We start from the raw sequence: 25,322 nt of genomic DNA, 5'->3' as shown, positions 1-25,322 counted from the left end.
AGAAAGATTTCTACATAACCAACTGCCAGCTGGCATAGTTTCAGGTTATGCCTTTGCATAACCTGAAGCTCTATTATTCCACTGAAGGAAAAAGATCATGATGACATCCCTCCCCTTTGCTGTGTAAAAAACATTTAAGGTGGGGTTTCCTTGTCATGCCAACGCTGAAAGCCATCAGGGCTGTCAAGATAATTTTTTTCTCAGAGAGTAAAACTTTCTTCTGCCTTTCAATCAGTCACGTTATATTTGTATAGCACATTTCAGTAACAAACCTGTTCAAAGTGCTTTACATCATAAAAACACAAAAACAAAAAGTCATAAAAACAACATACCGTCGACAATTGAGAAACAAGTAACAAACATTACATTTTGGTTAGTGCTATCATCAAAGTCATGAATACACAACAAATACCTTGGTCAATGTTCCATTCATTAAGGTTCAAAAGCAACTCTACACAGGTGGATTTTTAGCCTTGATTTAAAGGAACTCAGTGTTTTGGTTGTTCTGGACGTTCCAGATTTGTGGTGCATAGAGGCTGAATACTGCTTCTCCATGTTTGCAGAAAACAAACACAAAGTCAGATCTCTAAGTGGTTAAAAAAAAACCATCTTCATGGTCCACAAGACTTTTGGGACAATATTATGTGGATCAATGACAGAAAAATTTAGTGTTTTTTGTTAAATATGTTGTAAAAGAAATATCTCAGAATTTCAGGTGAGAGTGATGGTATGGGTCTATTGGTTTAGGACAGTGGTGCCCAAAGTCTTAGGACCTAAGCAGCTGAATTAAGAAAACCTACAATTATTCTGCCTATTACAAAATCCTTGAGAAGAATGTTTGGTCTTGTGTTTATTCAGATTTCTTTGTCTTTGAGTGATGTCTATTTGCAAATACATCAGCATCATGTCAGATAAACACAACATTTGAAAGGATTTTCTTAGAAAACTGGAGTTCACACACTGAAGTGAGTGCCAAATAACATTGTTGAAACAGCAATGAGACAAAATGTCATCTTCTCTATGTCAAATGTGACAGAAGAAGTGATATATACAGTGTGTGTATATATATATATATATATATATATATATATATATATATATATATATATATATATATATATATATATATATATATATATATATATATATATACTTTATGTAATAAAAAAAGCTTCTTACTAATTTATAATTTCTATCTTTCCTTCTTACGGAAAGTTTCTGTCATGCTAATATCTTAGATCATGGATGGATCTGTTTTATCCCTAGCATTTTGTGGTGCATTTGTATCCCCAAAAAAAAGTATATACAAGTATAAGCTTTGTCAAGCATGCATATACTTGCAGGGCTGTAAAGGGTCAATGTTTTATATAGATTAGGATATTTTTTATTGTTCATAGAACAACCAAAGTTATTATTCTGAAATTGTAAATATTCAAACATTTCACTATCATTAATATATGCAAGCAAGTGGGGAATATGTGATGACTGCCACAATCAAAATAACTAAAGACAGGAGACTGAAACTTAGACGCATGCTTTTATTCAATCAGCTGATAAATGAACTCCACAAAGTATGCTCTACCTTATTAGAGATTTAATGATTAATTAAATGATTCTTGGAGATACATCTGTATCCCACATGTGAGGACAGAGGATTGGGTCACTGCAGTGTGAAGCGTCGCTTTCTGCGAACATGCAGTGCTGCAGGTGTGGTGCACTCTGTGTGACCACAGCCGCACTCCTCCACATGCACATAAGTGAACTGGACGTGCGCACCATCGTTACACGCCAGGGTAACAGTGCGGTTGCTGGCACTTCTCTCCTTACAGCAGGAGCAGGAATGCTCCATAGCACCTGCTGCGTCAGAGTATCTGAAAGGATCAAGGACAGAAAAAATCAGCACATTCAGTACTTCACAACTGCTTAATAAATGATTTGATGACCATCCAGAGGAAGACAAAACTAAAAGTAAGGTCATACTTACTTAGTGAAAGTGTCGCATGATCCTTCACATGACGGCATATTCAACTCAGACTGACAGCCATTGTAGTTGATAGGAGTTGTCCGGCTAACCAGACTGCAGGCCTTCTCTTTTTCCACACCTTTTAAAATGTGAGAGGAAAGAAAAATGTCAGTTTTTGTGCTTGTTTCAGTATCTCTAACTCTAAAGAAAAGAAAAATAATCATACTCACAGATTTTGCAGCAGCCATTTGCTGCAGTCTGAATTGTGTCCTGAATAGAAAACAAAACAACAACAAAAAGTTTTAATTTTTCTTTGTATATGATCCAGTGTGGGTTTATGCATTAAACCAGGCACTTACATTCTTGCAGTTGCTCTCTTGGAATGCTGGGCAAATGATTTGCTTACTGGTGACTGTAAGAGTCTCACCATTCTTAACACAAGTCTTACTTTCACATTTATTTTCTGGTGGTGACCAGGTTTCTCCTTCCTGAAAATTACCACACAGATAACCACATACTTAGTTGTTTTATACTTACAGAAATTAATACACACCCACAGAGAGGATTTGGTTTACCTTTAAGAGTGTCTCATTGCCATTAACAATGAACACACACTGGGTCTGCACACACGTCCCACAGCAATCATCTGAGTTGGGTTTTTTATATTCAAATCCCTGAGAGAAAAAAAGCGAATTCAATACATCCATATGGTAAAATAATAATAATAATAATAATAAAACCAGTTAATTATAAATTTATTCACACCCATTCAACATTTCTGTTATCACCCCAAATATTTTGTGTGTGCTGGAAAATAACTTACAACAAAAGTGGTGAATATTTTATATAATTTTGTATTTTATTTTCTAAATCAGACAATTTGTCAAGGCTGCATTTGTTTGCAGCCCCACGTTAATGCTTGCAGAGCCACTTTTGCTACAGATACACATGCCAGTCTTTTAAGTAGGCTGCGCAATATCAGAAAATTATGCAATAGCAATATTACTGCTAAAAACAGCATAGGTTATGATTAATCAGGGTTATTTTGTTTTCTTTCTTTAGTATTAAAAAATGTGTCCATCATCCTTAATGAGCTCATGAGTTTCTATAGAGAGAGTCTAAACATTTTTCATAGATTGCCAAAGGGACTCGTTGACGTGGCACTTGCAAATTACTCATCAAAATATGTAATTAAAAAAACAGTTCATGTTGCTAAAAGTTTTTTTTTACATAAATAAAACAGGATTTTACAACTTTCCGTAAGTAGTCAAACATAAGTAAAAAACTAGATTTTCATCTGCTATAGTGGAGAATCTTAAGACATTTGAAACTGCAAATTTTAATCGCTGTTATAAACCTTTCTGTTAATCTGTTCTGTTAGTGGAGAATGTGTCTTATTTTTTTCCAATTTGTCCTGGAATGCTGTACAACACTTTTGGTGTTTACTTAATGGCAACTGTAATATCGTAATCATGTTGTCTTGCTCTGATTCAGGTAGTCATATATGTCGATGCAATTACATTGATTGCAGTAAAACCTTAATATTTGCAATTCTTTTCATTCTCAACTGGCCCTTTGGAAAATAAAGGGCCAGTTGAGTGTGTCATACACGTTACATTGTCTTCCTCACCCTTCTGCATGTTTCTTTGCACTGCTGCTTCTCGCACTTTATTTCCATCAGACCACCAGATGAAGAGCTTGAGGAACAGAAGCAGTTCTCACATTTTTGGCCAGGAACGGAAGAATCAGGCTGAGAAATCCACATAAATTCAATGTTAGCCTGCACATTTTAGTCTAACAATGACTAAATATTAAAAGGTACATATTTATCTTCTCAATGCATTTCATATATTCCTTACCTGATATTCAACATCATTTAGCACACAGACTCTTTTGGGTTCTAGGAAAGAAAGTTGACATTTATGTAAAAACAAAGATCACTCAAAATGATTCTTTATCCATTGGACCTCATGTATGTACAAACTGATTTTATAGACTCACCACATGTACTTTCTGGACAGCATTTTCCCTCTGGAACACTGATGTTTGGCATAAAGCCAACATCACAGTTCATGTTGATGTCCGGACAAGCATGGCTCTGACATTCTGTTAACACAAAGAAGAAGAACTCAGTTTATTACTAATTTAAACACTAACGAGCAGCAAACAGTAATCAGCATTATTGTTGTGTCTTACGGCAAACATGGACATTGCAGCAGGGATTTGATGGATCAGTTTGGTTGACAAGAACAAATCCTGGATCCATGCATCTTGGTAAAGCAGCGGGTGGGCACGTTTTAGGCTTACAGATCACAGTTTTGGTGGATTCGTCACACACACAGGCCTGACATTTGTATTCAAATGTCTCGTTGAACTGAAAAAAATAATGTTGGTTTAAAGGTATAAAAAAACAAGTAGAGAACAGTACATAAAAATCAAGTGTGGCTCACCTCACGGGGCTTCCCATTGGGATCAAGACATCCTGTTTAAACAGCACAAACATATTTATGTGAGTCTCTTTGTTGTCTCTATATTCTAATGCTCTTGCCAAATAGCTTATTGAAATAAGTTACTTTTAATTTGGATTAAACTATTTGGTACTGTTTTACTTATATAATCACTGCAAAAATAAATAAATAAATAAAGTATCATGTATCTATGAACTTAAAGAAACTGGTTTTGATTTACAGTAAAATAGAAATAGCAAACATATACACTATTGCTTCATGTTCATTTCTTGTACGTCCTAAAATGTCTCAAGGAAAGACACAATCCCCAAGAAAGTACTCTCTGACAGATAGTTAAAAATGCTCTAAGCAAACCGTATATCAGAAATCTTTCGATGGGAAGAGGAAACCCAAATGATAGATTAAGCAGGTGTACTATTTGTTCATACACTCTTTTTGGCTGCGTTGTCTAATTTTAGGTAAGACACTAGTTCATTCAAAGGCAAACCGAGCTTCATTACTCTAATATCTATGGAAGCAGTATTTGTAATATCACCTAAATATTTTGAATACAGAAATGTGAACATATTGAGCACACTGACGAACAGCCTCAGAATGTAGACTCTTGTTAAACTCAAAGACAGCTAGAGAAGCAAATGAAACGAACCAAAGATGTTGAATATTAATAACGAAACAGATGTTGAGAATTGTTCTTACATACTTACCACAACTTTTAACGCAAATATTTGATTCTTTGCTGAACAGTTTCATTCCTTCAGGACAATAGCAGCCCTCAGTAGTGTAGTTCATGACTGGATCGTTAGGACTGCAAGTTTTAGATATGAAAAACATCATGTGTTTTATTGTTAAAATCGTTATTTATGTTGCATTTGATCTTTGCATTTCATGCCAAGGGAAATGTAATCACATTTTAAACATTGCTAATTATAAATGAATATTTTTGAGACATGATAATAACAGTGAAATCCAGTGACCATGCAAATTGTAGAAGGTGTAAAGTAAAAGCAAAGGCATGATTTAGATCTAATCTGAACGGGACCAAGAATTTATATCTGGTTAATATTTTTAAAATCTCCCAGTGGAAAATAATTCCAATTATTTCTAATATTAATAAATCTATATAATGTGTTTTTCTGAGTAAATTGAGTTCCTGAGTTAAAGGAACTTACATTAATATTCTAATGTATTGAATGTGACAGTATTTCATCCTTTAATAAAGATCACCTGAGTTTGTCTCAAACTAATTTTGATTTAAAGGGGATCATTGTGATATAACTGGGTTGCTTTAACTGTTCCTTTACTTTTCCTATGTTTCTTTTTTCCATTTGCTAATTAATTGTGTGCTAAAACAAGCAGCAAAAAAACAACTTTTTATTAGAACTCACTTGTCCTCACAGCTTGGTTGGTCTGCAGGTCCACAAGATTTATAAATTTTGCCTGATGGACAGTTGCTGGCTATTGGTAAAAAGCAAACAAAAAGAACAGTAAAAATATGAAAACAAAATTTCAAATTCCAGTGCTAGGAAATAATAACTAAATACAATGTGTTTTTTTTATTTTGAATTTTCTATGTTGAGAAAAAAATATTGTACCACATATATTAGTGTACTTCCTCCAGTCAATACAAATTCCAATCTCTGCGCAGGCAGCAGCATAAGTCTCCAAACTTGTGCACTCCACTGCCCGGTTGTGAACATAGCAGCTATCAAAAACGCATCCTTTGTAGAAATTGTCTGGAGAGATCTGGGAATGGCATTCAGCAAAGGCACTGAAGTGGAAAATAAAAATTCATTAAAAAGACTATTTAAAAAGCTGAAGAAAATGATACAGATCAAGACGATTTGTAAAGTACCCTGAGGGGTCCTTAAGCAGTTCACAAACAGAATCTGGATTTTGTTTGCATGGTTTCTGTGGAGGTGTACGTTTAGGTATGCAGCCAGTTTTTCCCTTATCTTTCTTCAGAAGCCAGTCGTCGGCCATCACACCGCAATTTTCTGCTACTGTACCGCTAGGCAATCTGCAGTCATCATCTTGATTGTTGGAGCAAGTTCCTATCAAAAATGTTCTAGTGTCATTTTCTCCATTCAAACTGAAAGGTGTATACAGATCCTATCTGTATATCTGTGTACAGATGCATTCTGAGAGGACATTCTTACCACAATGACCCTGTGTGTTTCCTCCAAAGTACTTATATGGAAGGTTGATACTGAAGCCAGTTCTTCCAAATTTAACAACCACATTTAGACGAAGGATCTCTAACACCAAGTTAATATTAGTGCTCATCACTTTAACACCATCTTTCCAATAAGGGAGCCTTAGATTTTCTACATCTTCATTTTTAAATGCCTGAAAAAAGCAGAAGTAAATAATATTAGTATGAAGCTAATATTTTGATTGCATGTTAGTGATAATAGCATGTAATTTGTATATGCATACGATAAAATCAAAATAAATTAGTCTACAAATTTATATTTATTTTTATATAGCATTCCTCCTCTTATGTGCAAATAAAGCTTGTTTTAATATTCACTGATGGCTTGCAAAAAGTGACTTTGTCCCAACCTAATTTAAATAACGAAGGAATAACAGTGATATCACTAGTCTTTTCCACAGAGTGGACTTATTGTAAAATCAAATAAACCTTCACAAAAAATGTGTATAATTGCAAAACACACAGTAGTTATAGTTTTATAAACTTCTAAATGTTCACAGGAGTGTTGTTCGAGCTGTAACAAGCCAGGTGCCCCTCTTATGATTTCTTTTCCCAAGAGCTTAGGCAGACTCAGAGAACTTCAAAAACATATAGAAATATCAAATAGAATTTTGTCAGTAATAATAATAAATAATACGCTCACACAATTGCAGCCCATTCACACACCTCAAAACAATGATATTAATAGGCTTTTTCACCAAATATTTTATATATTTATTCAAGTGTGTTCAACGTGTATTCCTTGTGCCATTTCTTTTACCTTCTGAGAAAAACGTTGACGTGTTAAGACTTTACCCACTATGTATATGTAGTTTAAAAGCTATTGTTCAAAAAAGGTCATCACGTGTTACCTTCAAATCAGGTCGTCCACCAAGATTAAAGTTGATCAGTTTGATACTTTGTGCTCCATAATTCACAATTAAAGCTCGAGGACAGGAAACATCTTCAGTAGGGTCACAATGGACATTTTCAATTAAAATTTCTAAGCCATGCATTGGTGTAATTTCTTTCATCAAATAGTAGGTACAGTTTCCTTGGTAACTGTAGTATTTGCCATCAAAAGTAATGTAATGAGGATCTCCCCAGCCTTCGCATTCACCTACAGTGACAGAAAAATGTAAATACTTAATAAAAACAAAAACTATCCACTAAACAGTCTCAATAATATGATTCCCTTCATGAGTACAATTAGGTTCTTCATTTGCCACACCACTTCACACAAGTGAAGTAACTAGAAAAAGCACATTGGCAATAAATATTTTCATCCTTACATGGAAACTCTTTATGAAACAAATACATTTGAAGCCCAGGGCTGTTATAGATTAATTGTTGCTATTTATACTTTTAAGTACATGGATATTTTCTTGGATGATAAGAATAACTTAATCTATCAGTGAGCATAATGTTCAGCTGTTTATAAATTTCTTAGTTTTTAAATAGAAAACTTACAGTCACATTCATAATGTTGGCAGCAATGATAATAATCATATACAAGAACAGGGTTTTTCCCATTGGCACAAGTTACGGGCTCCATAGTTGGACATTCATATGGAACTATTTCAATTTTATTGCCTCCAATACATCTTGCCATGGTGCAGTTGCAAAAATAAAACATCTCATTTTGCTGTAGACAAGAAAAAAAAAGAACCAGTGATAGGATGTCAACAGAAATAGCAAGAAAACAACATTAAAAATACCACAAAAATAAATACATAATTACAGTCCCTCCGCCCCCTCCAAAAATTAATTAAAGGGGTTTGAAGTGAAGCAACTTACCTGCACACCCCACTGTTCACATGGGGTGGATGCAGTTGGAGGTGGTTTTTTAGTTGATGTTGAAGTGGTGGTAATAGGCAATGATTTAGTTGTAGACTTAGTTGCTGTTGTTGATTCTGTGGTTGTTGGTGTTGTTGTGGTAGTAGTTGTGGTTGTAGTTGGTGTTTCAGTTGTAGTTTCAGTTGTCGTTGATTCTGTGGTTGTAGGGGTAGTTGTTGTGGTAGTTGTGGTTGTAGTTGGTGTTTCAGTAGTAAATTCAGTTGTAGTTTCAGTTGTTGTTGATTCTGTGGTTGTGGGTGTAGTTGTGGTAGTAGTTGTGGTGGTAGTTGTGGTTGTAGTTGGTGTTTCAGTTGTCGTTGATTCTGTGGTTGTAGGGGTAGTTGTTGTGGTTGTTGTCGTAGTTGTGATTGTAGTTGGTGTTTCAGTTGTAGTTTCAGTTGTCGTTGATTCTGTGGTTGTAGGGGTAGTTGTAGTAGTTGTTGTGGTTGTTGTCGTAGTTGTGGTTGTAGTTGGTGTTTCAGTAGTAGATTCAGTTGTTGTTGATTCTGTGGTTGTGGGTGTAGTTGTTGTGGTTGTTGTTGTAGTTGTGATTGTAGGTGGTGTTTCAGTTGTAGTTTCAGTTGTCGTTGATTCTGTGGTTGTAGGGGTAGTTGTAGTAGTTGTTGTAGTAGTTGTTGTGGTAGTTGTGGTTGTAGTTGGTGTTTCAGTAGTAGATTCAGTTGTAGTTTCAGTTGTTGATTCTGTGGATGTGGGTGTAGTTGTTGTGGTTGTTGTCATAGTTGTGGTTGTAGTTGGTGTTTCAGTAGTAGATTCAGTTGTAGTTTCAGTTGTTGTTGATTCTGTGGTTGTAGGGGTAGTTGTAGTAGTTGTTGTGGTTGTAGTTGGTGTTTCAGTAGTAGATTCAGTTGTAATTTCAGTTGTTGTTGATTCTGTTGTTGTGGGTGTAGTTGTTGTGGTAGTTGTGGTAGTAGTCGTTGTAGTTGGTGTTTCAGTTGTAGTTTCCATTGTTGTTGATTCTGTGGTTGTAGGGGTAGTTGTTGTAGTAGTTGTTGTGGTAGTTGTGGTTGTAGTTGGTGTTTCAGTAGTAGATTCAGTTGTAGTTTCAGTTGTTGTTGATTCTGTTGTTGTGGGTGTAGTTGTGGTTGTTGTCGTAGTTGTGGTTGTAGTTGGTGTTTCAGTTGTTGTTGATTCTGTGGTTGTAGGGGTAGTTGTTGTTGTAGTTGTTGTGGTAGTTGTGGTTGTAGTGGTTGTAGTTGGTGTTTCAGTAGTAGATTCAGTTGTAGTTTCAGTTGTCATTGATTCTGTGGTTGTGGGTGTAGTTGTTGTGGTTGTTGTGGTAGTTGTGGTTGTAGTTGGTGTTTCAGTTGTTTTTGATTCTGTGGTTGTAGGAGTAGTTGTTGTGGTAGTTGTGGTTGTAGTGGTTGTGCTACTTACACATTTATCTCCACAACATACCCTTATCTTGTAATTCAAACACTTTTTGTTATGTTTTTGTTCAACTGTTTTACAGACTAAACCTGTACTTACATTACAAGTAAGTCTCTGGTCATTTTGCATCACATATTCTTCAAAGTTTTTCTCAGGGTTTTCAACTGATCTACAATCAATTTTTTCAGGATTGTCACACACCACTTTGCCATGTTTTCTAATATTATCATATGTTTCAAAGTCATTTCTGTCTTCATGTGGATCATGTACATCATACCAGTCTGACCACTGACATGGTTGTGGAATGCATGGTGTAGTTATGGTTGTATGTGTAGTTTCAGTTGTCGTTAATTCTGTAGTTGTAGGGGTAGTTGTAGTTTCAGTTGTTGTTGATTCTGTGGTTGTAGGGGTAGTTGTAGTAGTTGTTGTGGTAGTTGTGGTTGTAGTTGGTGTTTCAGTAGTAGATTCAGTTGTAGTTTCAGTTGTTGTTGATTCTGTTGTTGTGGGTGTAGTTGTTGTGGTTGTTGTGGTAGTTGTAGTTGTTGGGGTTGTAGTTGTTGTTTCAGTTGTTGTTGATTCTGTGGTTGTAGGGGTAGTTGTTGTAGTAGTTGTTGTGGTAGTTGTGGTTGTAGTTGGTGTTTCAGTAGTAGATTCAGTTGTAGTTTCAGTTGTCGTTGATTCTGTGGTTGTGGGTGTAGTTGTTGTGGTTGTTGTCATAGTTGTGGTTGTAGTTGGTGTTTCAGTTGTAGTTGTGGTTGTTGTTGGTGTTTCAGTTGATGTAATGGTTGTAGTTGGTGTTTCAGTTGTAGTTGATTCTGTGGTTGTAGGGGTAGTTGTTGTTGTGGTTGTTGTGGTAGTTGTGGTTGTAGTTGGTGTTTCAGTTGTTGTTGATTCTGTGGTTGTAGGAGTAGTTGTTGTGGTAGTTGTGGTTGTAGTGGTTGTGCTACTTACACATTTATCTCCACAACATACCCTTATCTTGTAATTCAAACACTTTTTGTTATATTTTTGTTCAACTGTTTTACAGACTAAACCTGTACTTACATTACAAGTAAGTCTCTGGTCATTTTGCATCACATATTCTTCAAAGTCTTTCTCAGGGTTTTCAACTGATCTACAATCAATTTTTTCAGGATTGTCACACACCACTTTGCCATGTTTTCTAATATTATCATATGTTTCAAAGTCATTTCTGTCTTCATGTGGATCATGTACATCATACCAGTCTGACCACTGACATGGTTGTGGAATGCATGGTGTAGTTATGGTTGTAGGTGTAGTTTCAGTTGTCGTTGATTCTGTAGTTGTAGGGGTAGTTGTAGTTTCAGTTGTCGTCGATTCTGTGGTTGTAGGGGTAGTTGTAGTAGTTGTTGTGGTAGTTGTGGTTGTAGTTGGTGTTTCAGTAGTAGATTCAGTTGTAGTTTCAGTTGTCGTCGATTCTGTGGTTGTAGGGGTAGTTGTAGTAGTTGTTGTGGTAGTTGTGGTTGTAGTTGGTGTTTCAGTAGTAGATTCAGTTGTAGTTTCAGTTGTTGTTGATTCTGTTGTTGTGGGTGTAATTGTTGTGGTAGTTGTGGTAGTAGTCGTTGTAGTTGGTGTTTCAGTAGTAGTTTCAGTTGTTGTTGATTCTGTGGTTGTAGGGGTAGTTGTTGTAGTAGTTGTTGTGGTAGTTGTGGTTGTAGTTGGTGTTTCAGTAGTAGATTCAGTTGTAGTTTCAGTTGTTGTTGATTCTGTTGTTGTGGGTGTAGTTGTTGTGGTTGTTGTCGTAGTTGTGGTTGTAGTTGGTGTTTCAGTTGTTGTTGATTCTGTGGTTGTAGGGGTAGTTGTTGTGGTTGTAGTGGTTGTAGTTGGTGTTTCAGTAGTAGATTCAGTTGTCGTTGATTCTGTGGTTGTGGGTGTAGTTGTTGTGGTTGTTGTGGTAGTTGTGGTTGTGCTACTTACACAGCTATTTCCACAACATACCCTTATCTTGTAATTCAAACACTTTTTGTTATATTTTTGTTCAACTGTTTTACAGACTAAACCTGTACTTACATTACAAGTAAGTCTCTGGTCATTTTGCATCACATATTCTTCAAAGTCTTTCTCAGGGTTTTCAACTGATCTACAATCAATTTTTTCAGGATTGTCACACACCACTTTGCCATGTTTTCTAATATTATCATATGTTTCAAAGTCATTTCTGTCTTCATGTGGATCATGTACATCATACCAGTCTGACCACTGACATGGTTGTGGAATGCATGGTGTAGTTATGGTTGTAGGTGTAGTTGTAGTTTCAGTTGTTGTTGATTCTGTGGTTGTAGGGGTAGTTGTAATAGTTGTTGTGGTAGTTGTGGTTGTAGTTGGTGTTTCAGTAGTAGATTCAGTTGTAGTTTCAGTTGTTGTTGATTCTGTTGTTGTGGGTGTAGTTGTTGTGGTTGTAGGGGTAGTTGTTGTAGTAGTTGTTGTGGTAGTTGTGGTTGTAGTGGTTGTAGTTGGTGTTTCAGTAGTAGATTCAGTTGTAGTTTCAGTTGTCGTTGATTCTGTGGTTGTGGGTGTAGTTGTTGTGGTTGTTGTCATAGTTGTGGTTGTAGTTGGTGTTTCAGTTGTAGTTGTGGTTGTTGTTGGTGTTTCAGTTGATGTAATGGTTGTAGTTGGTGTTTCAGTTGTAGTTGTGGTTGTTGTTGGTGTTTCAGTTGATGTAATTGTTGTAGATGGTGTTTCAGTTGTAGTTGTGGTTGTAGAAGTTGTTGTTGGAGTTTCAGTTGTAGTTGTGGTTGTAGTTGTTGTTCCGCATGTTATCTGGTCACATACTTCAACACATTGCTGTTTTTTCTCATCAAAGCACTGTGTCTCTTCTGGACATTTAGGATAACAGCCTGTGGAACATCATTCAAATTAACAGTACATAAAAAGAAAAGAGTTTAACACAATTATCCTATTTTAAAATCTTTATTTCTGATAACATAAATTTAATCTTCTGCTAATTAATCTTCAAAAGTTTAATCAGTAGAATTAATGGCTTTAATGTAAAGTAGGTTAAATTAAAATCTCACCTTCAAGTCTTAGGACAGTTTGGTTGGAGTTCAAACAGGGACTGTAGTGTGTTGGAGGATAGCTGGAGTAGTGCCATGTGCATTCATTTGGATTATTGTAGAAATCACAAAAGATAGCTGAAAAAAATGTTTTGGTATAAATAAATGTGAAAACCCCCCCAATGTAATATGTCTTAAAATTTCTTCAAATGTCCTGTCAGATCTCACTGCGAAAACAGGCACTATTTGTTTTGATCACAAGTTCAGGATAGACTCCTTTGTATCTTTTTTAGCTAATATTGTTGTCCGTTTTAGTCTTAAAAGCTTTATTGATGTACTTAAAATTAACCGAGTTTCCATCTTTATGATAGTTGGTAGTACAAATGTCCATGTACAAACGGTTTAAGAGATGATATTCATGACAAAAATTCCTTTAAAATCACCAGAAACAGAAATGTTTCTTAAAGCAGAGATCTTTTAAATATGTTTGTGGTCCAGCACAACTAATTTAAATTATTGCCGCACTTGCCAATCATTTACATTTAAAGTCCCCTGCACTTCTCAAAAGCACAGTTTTTACAATCCAAAAACAATAATATGCTGTTGTTAACGTGATTAGCCATCCCTTCTGTATTTCTTTCTGCTTGTAAACAATGATTGGACTTACCCCTGGAGTCTGTATTCATCTGTTTATAAGTTATTAACATGTTAGGGGTTTGTTATGCCTGGATCACATCAGCTAGACAGATTTTAATCCCTTTTGTGAGACAGTTGTCAGCTTGGCAAGAAATTGTCCCACTTATTTACTACAAGACCTTATTACAGACCTAAAACTAACCATTTCCTGTCAGTTATTAACTTGTTTACACCTGAAATCAATAGTGGTAGTGTCAAGCCAAACCAAAGAAGAATAGGGAAACTCCCTAAAACAGCTCTTTAAAGTCAGTGATGCAGACAACAATGGTGGGTATTAGAATGAAACAAAGAAAATCTGTTTCTGTCCTTTTCAAATAAGACTATATTATTGATACTATAAGACCAACTTAATATACTCAGACATTTTGTAATGTGCAGAAACTAACTCAAAATATTTGTAATAAATTTGCATATTCAACATTCAAAATGCAAAAAAAAAAAAAAAAAAAATATATATATATATATATATATATATATATATATATATATATATATATTAACAGATCCACTTACGACAGATGTCTGGAGTTCTCCATGCAACATATACTTCAGCCTCATTACAAGCTTGGGCGTAAGCTGCAACAGCTGAGCAGAAACACTCACAGTCTCCTCCAGAATCACAGGCACATGTGTCTTTAACACAGTTTTCATAGAATGGATGGGGATCTACCTGTTTAATTGTTCAGAGTGATCCTTTTACCATTAGCAATTTGTTTCATAATTCCAGATTGACGTTGCTATTGCAAAGATGGCGCCATCATTACCTTAACATGACATTCTTTGAATTCATCTATTATAATGCTGCATTTCAATTTCGCCCAAGCCTCTCGATGGGGTGCTTTTTTACATGCATCAATGTTTTCCTCCACATTTGGGCATGCACTACCCACTTTCCAGCTGTTTGCAAATTCCAATGGGCTGGTCACTAACATCCCACTCTGGGTAGTGAAGTCGTTGTTTCTATTATCATCAAAATTTCCACAGAGGCCACACACTTTACCCTGTGCAAACACACAACAGTCACTTTACAGCAGCCACCTTGACCCCAACTTTGTAGAATGTGCTGGTTGACCTTTGATGATTTGCAAGCTCAACCATTTTACACCAATTTTTCTTTGGGTGTCAGGGGTTGGATAGTTTGTCTTAGCTCCTTTTAACAAACATTTGAAAGGACAGCATGAAAAAAAGAGTAGGCAAAAAATCCAATAATATATAGAACGATAACATTGCCCTGTATTTAAAATGCAGATCTGTTCCCAGTCATTTTGCCTGCCTTTGATGCATACATATCCTTAAGCCTCTGTAGTAGAAGTTAAAAATTGTTTCAGCTCCAATAATAATAGCCCAAAGGTAGAATCATGTGTCCATCAGCACTGGGACATTTTTGCCCAGAATTATTTTTTTCTTAAGCTTCTTATTCACCTTGGGTGTTTCTTGAGTTTGTGTTTGACAACAGTGAGATTCATTTGAATTATATATGCGGGCGTTGTAGGGGTTACTCTTCCCTTCAGCAATGTTGCCCTATGTCTTTTTCAATTGCTTAGAGAAAGACTCCTCTTGTTAAAATAAAAAGCTGTGACTTTCAGAAAAACAAACCACAAAAAGTAAGGCGAACAAATTTTAAAGCGATTTTACTAAGAAGAGGTGGCATAGCTCTGGTTGGAATTTCAACTGGGTGTTGATTATTCCCCAAATGTTAACACTCTCAAACATAGTTTGAAAAGTAAAGTTAGTTTCCAGAACAATTTAAACATTCCAACTTATATTTATTATCTTGTTTTAACAGTTCTTCGAATTGCAGAAAAATATGACCTTATGAAATGATTTTACCAAGAGATCTCTGAATTATAATCCTGAAAAAAATTATAATTCTTATCAGAAATTTTAGGTAGTGTGCTACTTTTGAGCAGGAGTGTGCTAAGCAATGTCAAAATGCTTAACACACTCCCTCTATAAAACTCTTTCCAAATATTTGTAATTACTGACAAAGCTCTACCTCCCTAAATGGGATTTTCTTTTGTAAAGTTCTCCTCTGACAAACAGATAGGGTTAAATTATGGCCCCAGAAAACTACCACAGTACCCAGAAAAGGTTCCCACAGCTGAAACGTGCCTTTGGAAAAACCAAAATAACTCTCCTCAAACCACAGCCCCCAAATAAGCCACATCCTGACCAAACGTTACCTCCTCTACTCTACATAGAAAAATCAATATGACTTACGTTGAATCTTGGGTCCAGTTGGATCAGAAAAAATGTTTTGCGATCCCATATCACCGTGAGACCAATCTCGGATGTCACCACAATATATAAGCCTTGCTTTCTTATGCTATATATGTCGCGGTTATTTCCTAAATTATTCTCTTCAAATTTTCCATCCGAGAGCTTGATTTCAGCTGTCTAGAATGACAAGGAGATTTCAGTAATTTTGAAATACATTTACATTTGTAGTAATGATATTTTTATGACATTAAATGCTTGTGCACTTCCATTTTTAAAAGCTCTCAATAACATGAAGATTAAGTTTCATGCACAGATACTTGTTCTTACCCCCAGCTGAATTAGTACAGTTTTGGAACAGGTTGTGCCTGTCGATCCACATAGTTCATCTTCTGTGATAACTTGAAAGATGTTATTTACTGTTTCATTGGAACATTTGTTCTAAACAAAAAGAAGTTAATTACATAATGTGCCTCACTACTGCAAAAAACAGCATCAACTGATCAAATAATCTATCGTAATTTACACACATAGAATTCAGAGTCATGAATGGCTAAAATAATAAAGATGCTTTCTTTTACCAAACTATTATAATGAGGGCAACAGTGTATTTTAAATCTTTCCATTTTTACTAATTAAAATAACAAATATGCTTTTTTGTTACAGAAAAGTACCCATAGACACAAACTTACATATCCACACATGCAGTCACTTTAAAATAGTAACTATCTTTTTGAATTTAAATAATTCTGTTTTCTACTGATTGTTCCAATTAGTCAGTTTGTTCATGCCCAGTAGTTATTAAAACAAAACTGCTTTTAAATGTTGTGGAAATGTTTCGTACTATTAAGTCAGTAAGAAACATAACAAAAAGCTCTTTTAGTGGCACTTGTCTGAAGATCTGGAGTGCAATTGTTATTTTAGTTACTGTTACATGATGAATTTACCTTGACAGCAACATAGGAACATTTTCCTTGAAACTCATACTCTTCTTCATCAAATGTCTTGTGATGGCCACTTCCATAAATAATGCAGGATTTTGAACATTTATTTTTTGTGCAGTTCCATTTTCCACTTTTGCAAGTACTAAATGCATTGAGAGCAGGTAAAGGAAATCATTATCACCATAAGCCTTGAAACATTCATTTCTACAAGAACTTTCATTTAAAATGATTGAGAATGGGTATTAAAGTTTTCATACCATCTGTTGCAATCTTGAAAAATGTGATTGCCAGGATTATAAAACTGACTATTATGCTGACATGGGCACTCTTTTACATTTTTTACACAGGAATCATTGCCATCATCAAGCTGATTGGCTGGACACATGCAGCCAGATTCACACTCCGATGGGTCCTGAAAGAATAAAAATACACAGAAATTGGAATAGAAATACAAATACCTATTTATGTGATTTATTTCATTTTTTTTTTATTGAGAAAGTATTCTCAATTTTTTTAAATCCTTGTTCCTACCCCCTTTGTCACTTTCTCCTTTATGCTTATTTTGAGGAAAAAATGAAGAATTATGTTAGTCTGTTAGGTGAGTTGTTTAATGCTTGCCTCGTTATTATGGATTTTTTGGGAAATCTTTGAGCTAAAACCGGATTTGAAACTGGATGGTGGAGGTTAGCTGCTTTTATGTCAAGAAACATGACAAATAGGCCTATTGATCCACTCATTCATAATTATACTGTTTTTTAATGTTCCAGCACAAACTTGGCAATAGACCATTTAAGTGTATTTGCAACAAAAAGAACAAAAACAGCAAACTGTTGTACTGAATCCATAATTTCTGTCTTGGAGTACTGTAATACTTGTGGTCTTTTTATATCTATGGTGTTAGAATTGTATCTTTGGGTACTTGGACAATTTATGTTTTGTGTGGTTAAATTGTCTCCTTATAACTCTTTCACAAGAGCAGAGTAGAATGCAGGAGGATCAAATTACAATAACAAGACATGTTTATAAGATGTATTGAAAATGATGTGATAGATGGATGCGGAGAGGTATGTATAAATCAGAGAAGATCAACATGATGGCAACTCACACAAACATTTTCCAGATTTAAACAAGTTTTAGCACATTGTGGTCCAGGTCTTTCAGGGGTAGCTTTGGAGCAGTTAAAGTACACTTTTGGATGTTTACATTCTGAAGAAAAAGGAGAAACATGTTACATATTCATATAGTTGCCTAAATTATTTACATAAATGAATTTCTTCTAAATATGAAAGATGTGGGCACGAATAGATATGAGCAGCTCGATGACTGACCTGGGGGGCTGTTATTTTGAGAATGGGAAACAAGTCTTCCATTTGTGCACACACTAAAATAGCACAAAAAAGTAATTAAAAAACAAAGAAATGCAATGCTCCATCTATTACAAATATGCTAAATAAAAATCAAGGATATTATTTAACGTTACTTCTGACTTACAAGTGCTCACGATTGATGTTGATAGACTTTCCTGGCTCAATGTATTCTCCTTTATGGAAACAGGAACATTCTTCTTTGGGTACACAAGTGTCTTTTTCATTCAGATAGAGACCATCAGGGCAGAAACAGCCAACCACTGGCAAGAAATGTGAAGTGCAGCTCTGCTGTCCTGAGCTCAGTGAACTACAGGTCAGCTGGCATCTCTGGTGATTGTAAGTGAAGATCTGAGTTGATGGACAGCTGTTTGTGTATTTCTCTGTTTTGTGGATAACACGGGGATAGTTACTGGACTGTTTTGTGGCTTACAAATGAGAGTTAACTAATTGAGTTCACTGGTTGACAAATAGTCATCAGTCCCATAAAAATGAAAAATACCTTACCACAAACATTTTGAAAATCTGCCACAAACTTCCCCTTTGCTGCACAAGCTCGACCATAAGAGGTCAAGACAGCACATAAGCAGTCCTCACTGTTTTCACAGTTACAGGTTGAATAAAGGCAACGCTGCAGATAAAGAAAAATACGCTAGGTAAATTACAGTCCAAAAAAGGCAGTAAAAGTCCATAAAGAACTTATATGATATACCTGATAGTATATTTTAGGATCCAATACTGAATGACAGTTTGCAAATGTACCATTTGGATTTTGAAGCATTTCGCACCAGTGTTTGGCATAATCCTCTATGAGTAAATACAAAAAAATTTTTTTTTTTTCACATGTCTATTAACTTTCAAAATGCTGAAAGAAGTTTTAGTCATATTGTTACTTGCTCAACTAAAAGAAAAGCTTTACCAGTCTTTAAACTCTGATCACAGGGATTATTGCGTCTTTCCTCTCTATCTGAGCATGGTGTGTTAGCCTTCCAAGAGTTACTGAAAGTTAATGGAGATCCTTCAATGACCCCCTGTGGAGTCATCATGTCGTCATTAGAGACATCGTTGAAGGTACCACATAAACCTGAAAGACATGGTTGAAACATCAAATGCTTGGACTCTAAACTGTGTTAGTGTAAGTGAGTTTTCAGTCGTAATTTGAAAAGTGATCCTTAAATAAAGTTGGGTGACTTCAAAAGTAATATCAAACCTACCTTTTGTCTTATTTTTGTAGCTATTTTCCAAACTGATGTAGACTTGCATGACAGGTAAACGTTGGATCTGAATTTGTAGTCCAAACTTGGCATAAAGCAAGATGTTAATGGAAGAAGCATGAAATATTCTAATTTCCCCTATAAATAAAGGAACAGAGAGATCAGTTCCTGATATAAGCTCAGAACAGCATGGTAAAGTGAGTTTTTTAATCGTCTCACCTACCTGAGAAGTACGGCAAAGTCAAGGTTTTTTGATCACGCTGAACAGTTCCATCAGATGTGAACTTTAAGACCTAGAGAAATACAGTGTTTCATCAATGAGATTTAGATATCAGTGTGAATCTAGAAAGTGAATTCAAAAATGTTAGTGTTTAACTTACATAATCATCGTCCAGATGGAGTTTTAAAGCCTTCAAACAAGTGTCATACTTTTCTTGGGCACATGGTTCCAGCAAGGCTCGGATGGTAAAATTTGGACTTGCTCCATCCTGAAACATATGAATATACTCCATAAATAAGAGAAATCAACTTAGTTTTTTGTAAGTTCACCCTTACACTGTATTTTTTAACAACAGTAAATTATGAATTATGGGTTTACCTTGCTTTCCACCTTGGCCAGGGTATAGCGACAGTTTCCATGAAAGGTAAAGGCTGTACCATCAAATGTTGTGAAATGTGAACCTTCCTCAACTGCACATGTGGCAACAGGTGTCTCAAAGTTCTCACATTCCCATCTCCCTTTTGAACAAGTACTATTAAAAAAAACAATTGTCTGTTTGACAAACCAGATAAACACACAATGCAAAAAATAAATTCTCTAGACACCTTAAAACATGCATACCAGTTTGCATTTTCATGACGGTAAACCTCTCCGGAGTTGTAGATTTTGTCATGCTTGCACTGACATTCAGACAGAGGGATGCAGCCCCTCTCAGAAATATCATCAAACACCGTTCCTGAGAGAAAAACAGTTTCATTGGATAATTTTGAATTAACAATGACAGAGTACACATTTTACATGCGAAGAGAACTAACCGGAAGGACAAAAGCAGCCATCTATTTTGTGGTCCTCACACACTAATTTTGTGTCCTGATGTTTGCAAGTATCCATGCAAGGAAAAGCACTTTCTTCATACTGCATGTTGTAGGGACACTGTTTACCTGTGAAGATAAATGGTGGTATAAAAAAAGGGAAGTGGTAATTTATTCATGCTATGAGGCAGTAAATAAAACAAGGAAATGACTTGCGACTTTCAAATCTCAGACTGCTCTTATTACTAAATTACAATTCAGTCATCATTTATCAGCCTCAATTAAAATATTGTATGTTGCTAAATATTAAGAAATGCTTTAATCTTTCAAACATTTTAATCACTTATTGTATGAAATTTATTTATTTAAAGCTAAACATTATTCTCTATTTGTGTGTTGTTGGTTTTTTTTAGAAATATGTCAGATGTGTTCTTCATTCATTGAATTATTAAGCTGTTGAAAAAACAGCTCAATAACCAATAGTGTCTTTTTATTTTCATAAAAAGACACTAAATAGAGTCCAACATAAAACATACCACACAATTTAGATCTCCAGTTGGGTGGCTGTCCTCCTGCGTGGGAACACTGACGAGAAAACTCAGACATTGTGCTGCAAACACAGGAGTCACTGGTACCGTTGTTACAGGCACACATGTCTATGACACATGCATGAATATAAGCTTCAGGGTCAATTTGTTCATTGCATGAACTCCAGGATTCGGAGAGAAATGCTTTTTCACAGCTGGTTTGCTAGAGAAAAACAATCAACAGAAAACAGGAACAATATTCATTTTTTACTTGTAAGCAAAACACCATGTTTTCTACCAAATCAACTTGCTGAAAAACTCACAAAATTCTTGCAAGAACTTAAACCATTTCCAGACTTCCATGATTCGTCTACGTCTTCATGGGGGTCTTTGCAGTCATCATTTGGTAGATGAATTTTATGGCTATTTCCAAATTCAATGGGGCTGATTTTAAAACCTGATCATGACGATAAATTAAGACAATATTATAAGACCTGAATGTGATCATCAAGAGATGATGCAGAAGATAGATTATCATCTGCATCATTGTATTGCAGATGATGCAGATATTGAACAAGATACCATTGACAATGAACTCATCATAGACAGGAACACCATTGAAGTCTCCACAAAGTCCACAGGTTTTGTTTCTATAGTTCTTTGAAACTTCCACCTGAAATACACACAATAGAAAAAAGGACAGTCATATTTTTTTCTGTTACTTAAAATAACACTCATTATACCTCATGTATTCTAAAGCAATGTGTATTCTGTGCATAATAAATGATCACATCGAATTTCATGCAGATATTATTCTCAGCTTTCTGCAAGGATTAGCTTGTGCTCCTCCAAGGAAAGTTATTTTCTTTAGTCAGTAAATGACTGTGAGTAAAGGATTTGGCCTTAGAGTTATATCTACAAGGATTCCAAATAACAAACAGAAATTGTGTGAGCAGAAAAGCTGCATGCTTGGAATTGGTTCCAGGAGCAAAAGTGATGCACACCACTCTCTTTTAATGGGGATTTTCTGTATGCTATTGCCATACTGCCGTTATGGACAGTGTCTGAGATTGGAGTAGGGATGAAAGAAAGTAGAAGTACTGTAGAACGTCAATATACTGGAGGAATTACACTACTATTACTACTACTACTAATAATGCATTTTATTTAAATAAGGTCACAATGCAATACAAAACAATAATGAGAATATTTTAGTCATTAAACATAAGCAAACATCTGTATTAAAGTTGACAACCAACAACCCCAATAATAATTTATTACAAAATAAATCCGTATGATACGAGCTGTCAAGGTACTTTGAGGGGGGAGGAATTCTTGAGTACAGGACATTTCCTTTTATTTGTTTTACCTTCAACATCCCTTTGACTCTGTAATTCTTTTCTGGTTGATGTTAATGTCCAGTTTTTTTGGAGTTTTTATTTTGGTTTATTTGCATAAATATCAGTAGTGCAGTTGCATTAATCTGTCTCACGCAGACGTCTTTTGCCTGCACAATTTGTGGAATATTCAGAAAAATATAGTCTTCATGCTTCTGTAGGACATGAACACATACATGTCCTACCGTAGAGTGATGGTGTGCTGTAACTACTTTGTGATGCTACAGCTGAAAATCTACAGTACATTCCGGGAGAACATTTTTTAGAATTTTTAAAATATTATTTAAATGTATTTGGCAAACAGTATCTTCTGTCATTGCATCTCTGCCTCCTGCTTGCCTAAGTGACCATAGACATTTTTGCATTCTAGTTTACACCTTTTTTCCAAACATGCTAAATATAGACTCAAAAACAGTACCTACCAATCTGGTTCAGCTTTAGTAAATCACATTGCATGTGGTAACTTAGTATTTGCATATCCTCCTCCCAAAGAAGGATGGATATGTTTTGCATATTCTTGAAGGGAAACACAAAATTTATTGCACCTGTTATTTTCTGCTTTTGGTCCACAATTCTGTTTACATTTTTGTTTGTAGATCAAGTTTGTTTTTGTACCTGCAAACCTTTAAAAGATCAGGCACTTAGTGTAATATCAGTAGTTTCTTTATGGTAATTCTTACCATGACTGCATCTTCACGGTTCCACATGACAGTGATGCCAACTCTTGAAGCTTGAAAACTGATGTAAAATGCACTTTCTTCCACCCTTACACCTCTACTGTAATGTGGAAGGCTGACTCTGATTTAAAAAAAGGACAAAAAATATTTCCACTTTTTTCTATTTTATAAAAATATGCAATTTTTCTTTTTATACTTACAGTTGGCTGTTTTCAGTGACATGGGTCTTGTTTAGGAAGAATGCATTTTCATTGATAGTTATTAATATGTAACTTATTGCAATGTTTCCATCATTTTCCTCCCTTTTAAGGTTCACTGAGAACTTGGGGTCAGAACCATGGCAGTCCTTGGCCAGGTTGTACTCACACAAGCCAGGAAACTGGTACACATCACCATCAAAGGACTTAAAGTGCTGTCTGCCCCAAGTGCTGCAGATGTTGTTGACATGGTTGCGAACTAGAAAGAGAAAATTAAAAAAAAAAATATACATTATTGATATATTTTCCCTACGTAAGATAAAAACAAGAAATGTTATTCTATTTTTATAGCAAACTGTTGTAGAAACAGAATATCAAGTTTTGCAGACCTTAAAACAGTTAAAAAAAAGACTTAAAATATGTAAGTCTTACCCTGTTTGGCTTGAATTGCAACAGAAAAACTGAAGAAACACAACCACACCACCGTCCACTTCATGGTTGCTGCTGAGGGCTTGTGGTCCCAAAGCAGATGAAAGCGAGGCAGACAGTCAAGGCTTTATATAAACATCTAAATTTCCATGCAACTTTAGAACCACCTTTTTGTGTGGTCATTGCGTATTAAAGTCAATAATTTGAAATTATGTGACTAGTTTCACAAATGCTGTGCTGTTTTTTCTCTACGTCAAGCATGGCAGAACGTTAAACTGGCAAATATATGAGACACTTCTGAAGAATACAAATAAGATTATGCTTTGTTTGCTCAAAGTTTGACCATTCTATTTACCATTTAATATCATATCCATGATAGATGCAACTTATTGGCAATAATAACTACAATTTTGGTTTGAAATAGTTATATAGTGCCAGAACTAACAAATTCCGAAATATTTTAAGAACAACTGCTGTTTTATGTTTTTAACATTTTATTTTACATTTCCTTTTTAGTCTACCAAGAAGAAATGGCTGTGAGCTTTCAAAGATGGCTAATACTTAATCTATGTGTAGTACTGATCTCCAGTAGTACAAATATGGAATAAATACTTGCCAACTGACAGACTTCTTTCTGTCTTTATTTTTTTTATTATTTGCTTATTTGTCATATTTAAATGTTTCATGTTTCCAGACTCATTCCCACAATTAGACATCTAACTTGAGTAAACACACAGTTCAACTTTCAAATGATGACTACATATCCTAAGTGAAGAAAAACATTCCAACTAAAATAAACCTAGAGCAACCTGACTCTTATTTGTAAGAGTTATCAACTACCATACTCAAAACTTCCATTAATTGTGATCAACCCAATGTTTTTGAAACCCAGGCATGATTTTTGCCAGACCTGAATCAAAAAAATTCAAGAAATCCCCTAAATACAACCTATCTGACAACACGAAGCAGAGCAAAAATATCTTAAAAAGAAACATCATGCGCCGATCTAAACCAATAAGGAGCATTGCTAATATTTCATTAGTGTACAAAATGTTACATTTGGGGTGCTGCCCCACTGAATAATTACATTAAACATTCTGAAAGCTTATACAGGAGAATTATGACTAGAGGATACTGTTGGATCTCTGAGCAGTTCATACTTGGAAAACTGTACAGACAAAACTGAAGAACAGCACATAGGCCTTGTTCTAAACCATAAACCTACCTGGTACTGTAGAACATATGTCTCATCTAAGTTTTGCACATTGCAATGAGTTTAAATATTCATGTTTATTAATATGCATTTTCCCTTTTAACCATAACTAACCCTGTTGGATTTTTCAACCCTGTGCATTGTTTCTCCTTGCCATTTCGAAAGGGTCAAACTGACACCGTGGGCACTTTTACAAGTTTCTTTTTCTTATTTCTGTGATTTTGAGATCTGACGGGTTGACAGGACAACCCTGTTATTTCCCCATTGTCAGACTGTGACATCTGTCTCACTGTTTCTGAGCATCCAGCTATGATTGCAGAAGGGTTAAATAAACAAAGAAATAGTATTCTGCAAAAAAAGCAATTCCTAAACAGAAACTTCAGCCAGATGCAGTCATTTTCCACAAACAGATAAAACCTTCTAAGGTTGCCTTAGCTAAGATTAGTGTTCATGAGTCAACAGTAAGACTCATCATGTAGGATCCATGGGGAAGTTAATTGTTTTTGGTCAACAGTGCTTCTCACCAAACACAAAGTCAGATCTCTAAGTGGCTA

The 25,322-nt window shown here is 35.3% G+C and overlaps 1 protein-coding gene across 1 annotated transcript; it reads right to left on the bottom strand.

The window, feature by feature from the left end:
* Positions 1 to 1,587: 1,587 nt before the first annotated feature.
* LOC102230925 (mucin-2-like) lies at positions 1,588 to 23,622 on the bottom strand. Its single transcript, XM_023349711.1, has 34 exons — positions 23,559 to 23,622; positions 23,130 to 23,385; positions 22,933 to 23,050; positions 21,438 to 21,528; positions 21,179 to 21,312; positions 20,865 to 21,078; positions 20,332 to 20,457; positions 20,138 to 20,252; positions 19,895 to 20,048; positions 19,677 to 19,784; positions 19,520 to 19,589; positions 19,297 to 19,434; positions 19,002 to 19,166; positions 18,795 to 18,889; positions 18,590 to 18,713; positions 18,220 to 18,465; positions 8,420 to 8,535; positions 8,093 to 8,267; positions 7,495 to 7,742; positions 6,588 to 6,777; positions 6,284 to 6,482; positions 6,024 to 6,199; positions 5,817 to 5,886; positions 5,136 to 5,236; positions 4,414 to 4,445; positions 4,160 to 4,337; positions 3,965 to 4,069; positions 3,823 to 3,863; positions 3,594 to 3,713; positions 2,539 to 2,637; positions 2,323 to 2,451; positions 2,194 to 2,233; positions 1,985 to 2,102; positions 1,588 to 1,871 (listed from the first exon to the last, which is right to left on the bottom strand). The coding sequence occupies exons 1-34, from the start codon at positions 23,620 to 23,622 to the stop codon at positions 1,661 to 1,663; spliced, it is 4,566 nt and encodes a 1,521-aa protein (XP_023205479.1). The 3' UTR covers positions 1,588 to 1,660.
* Between the last annotated feature and the right edge of the window lie 1,700 nt (positions 23,623 to 25,322).

The sequence above is a fragment of the Xiphophorus maculatus genome, chromosome 2, assembly GCF_002775205.1.
Source record: "Xiphophorus maculatus strain JP 163 A chromosome 2, X_maculatus-5.0-male, whole genome shotgun sequence".
Classification (NCBI taxonomy): Eukaryota; Metazoa; Chordata; class Actinopteri; order Cyprinodontiformes; family Poeciliidae; genus Xiphophorus; species Xiphophorus maculatus.
This window is presented reverse-complemented; position numbering and strand designations above follow the sequence as displayed.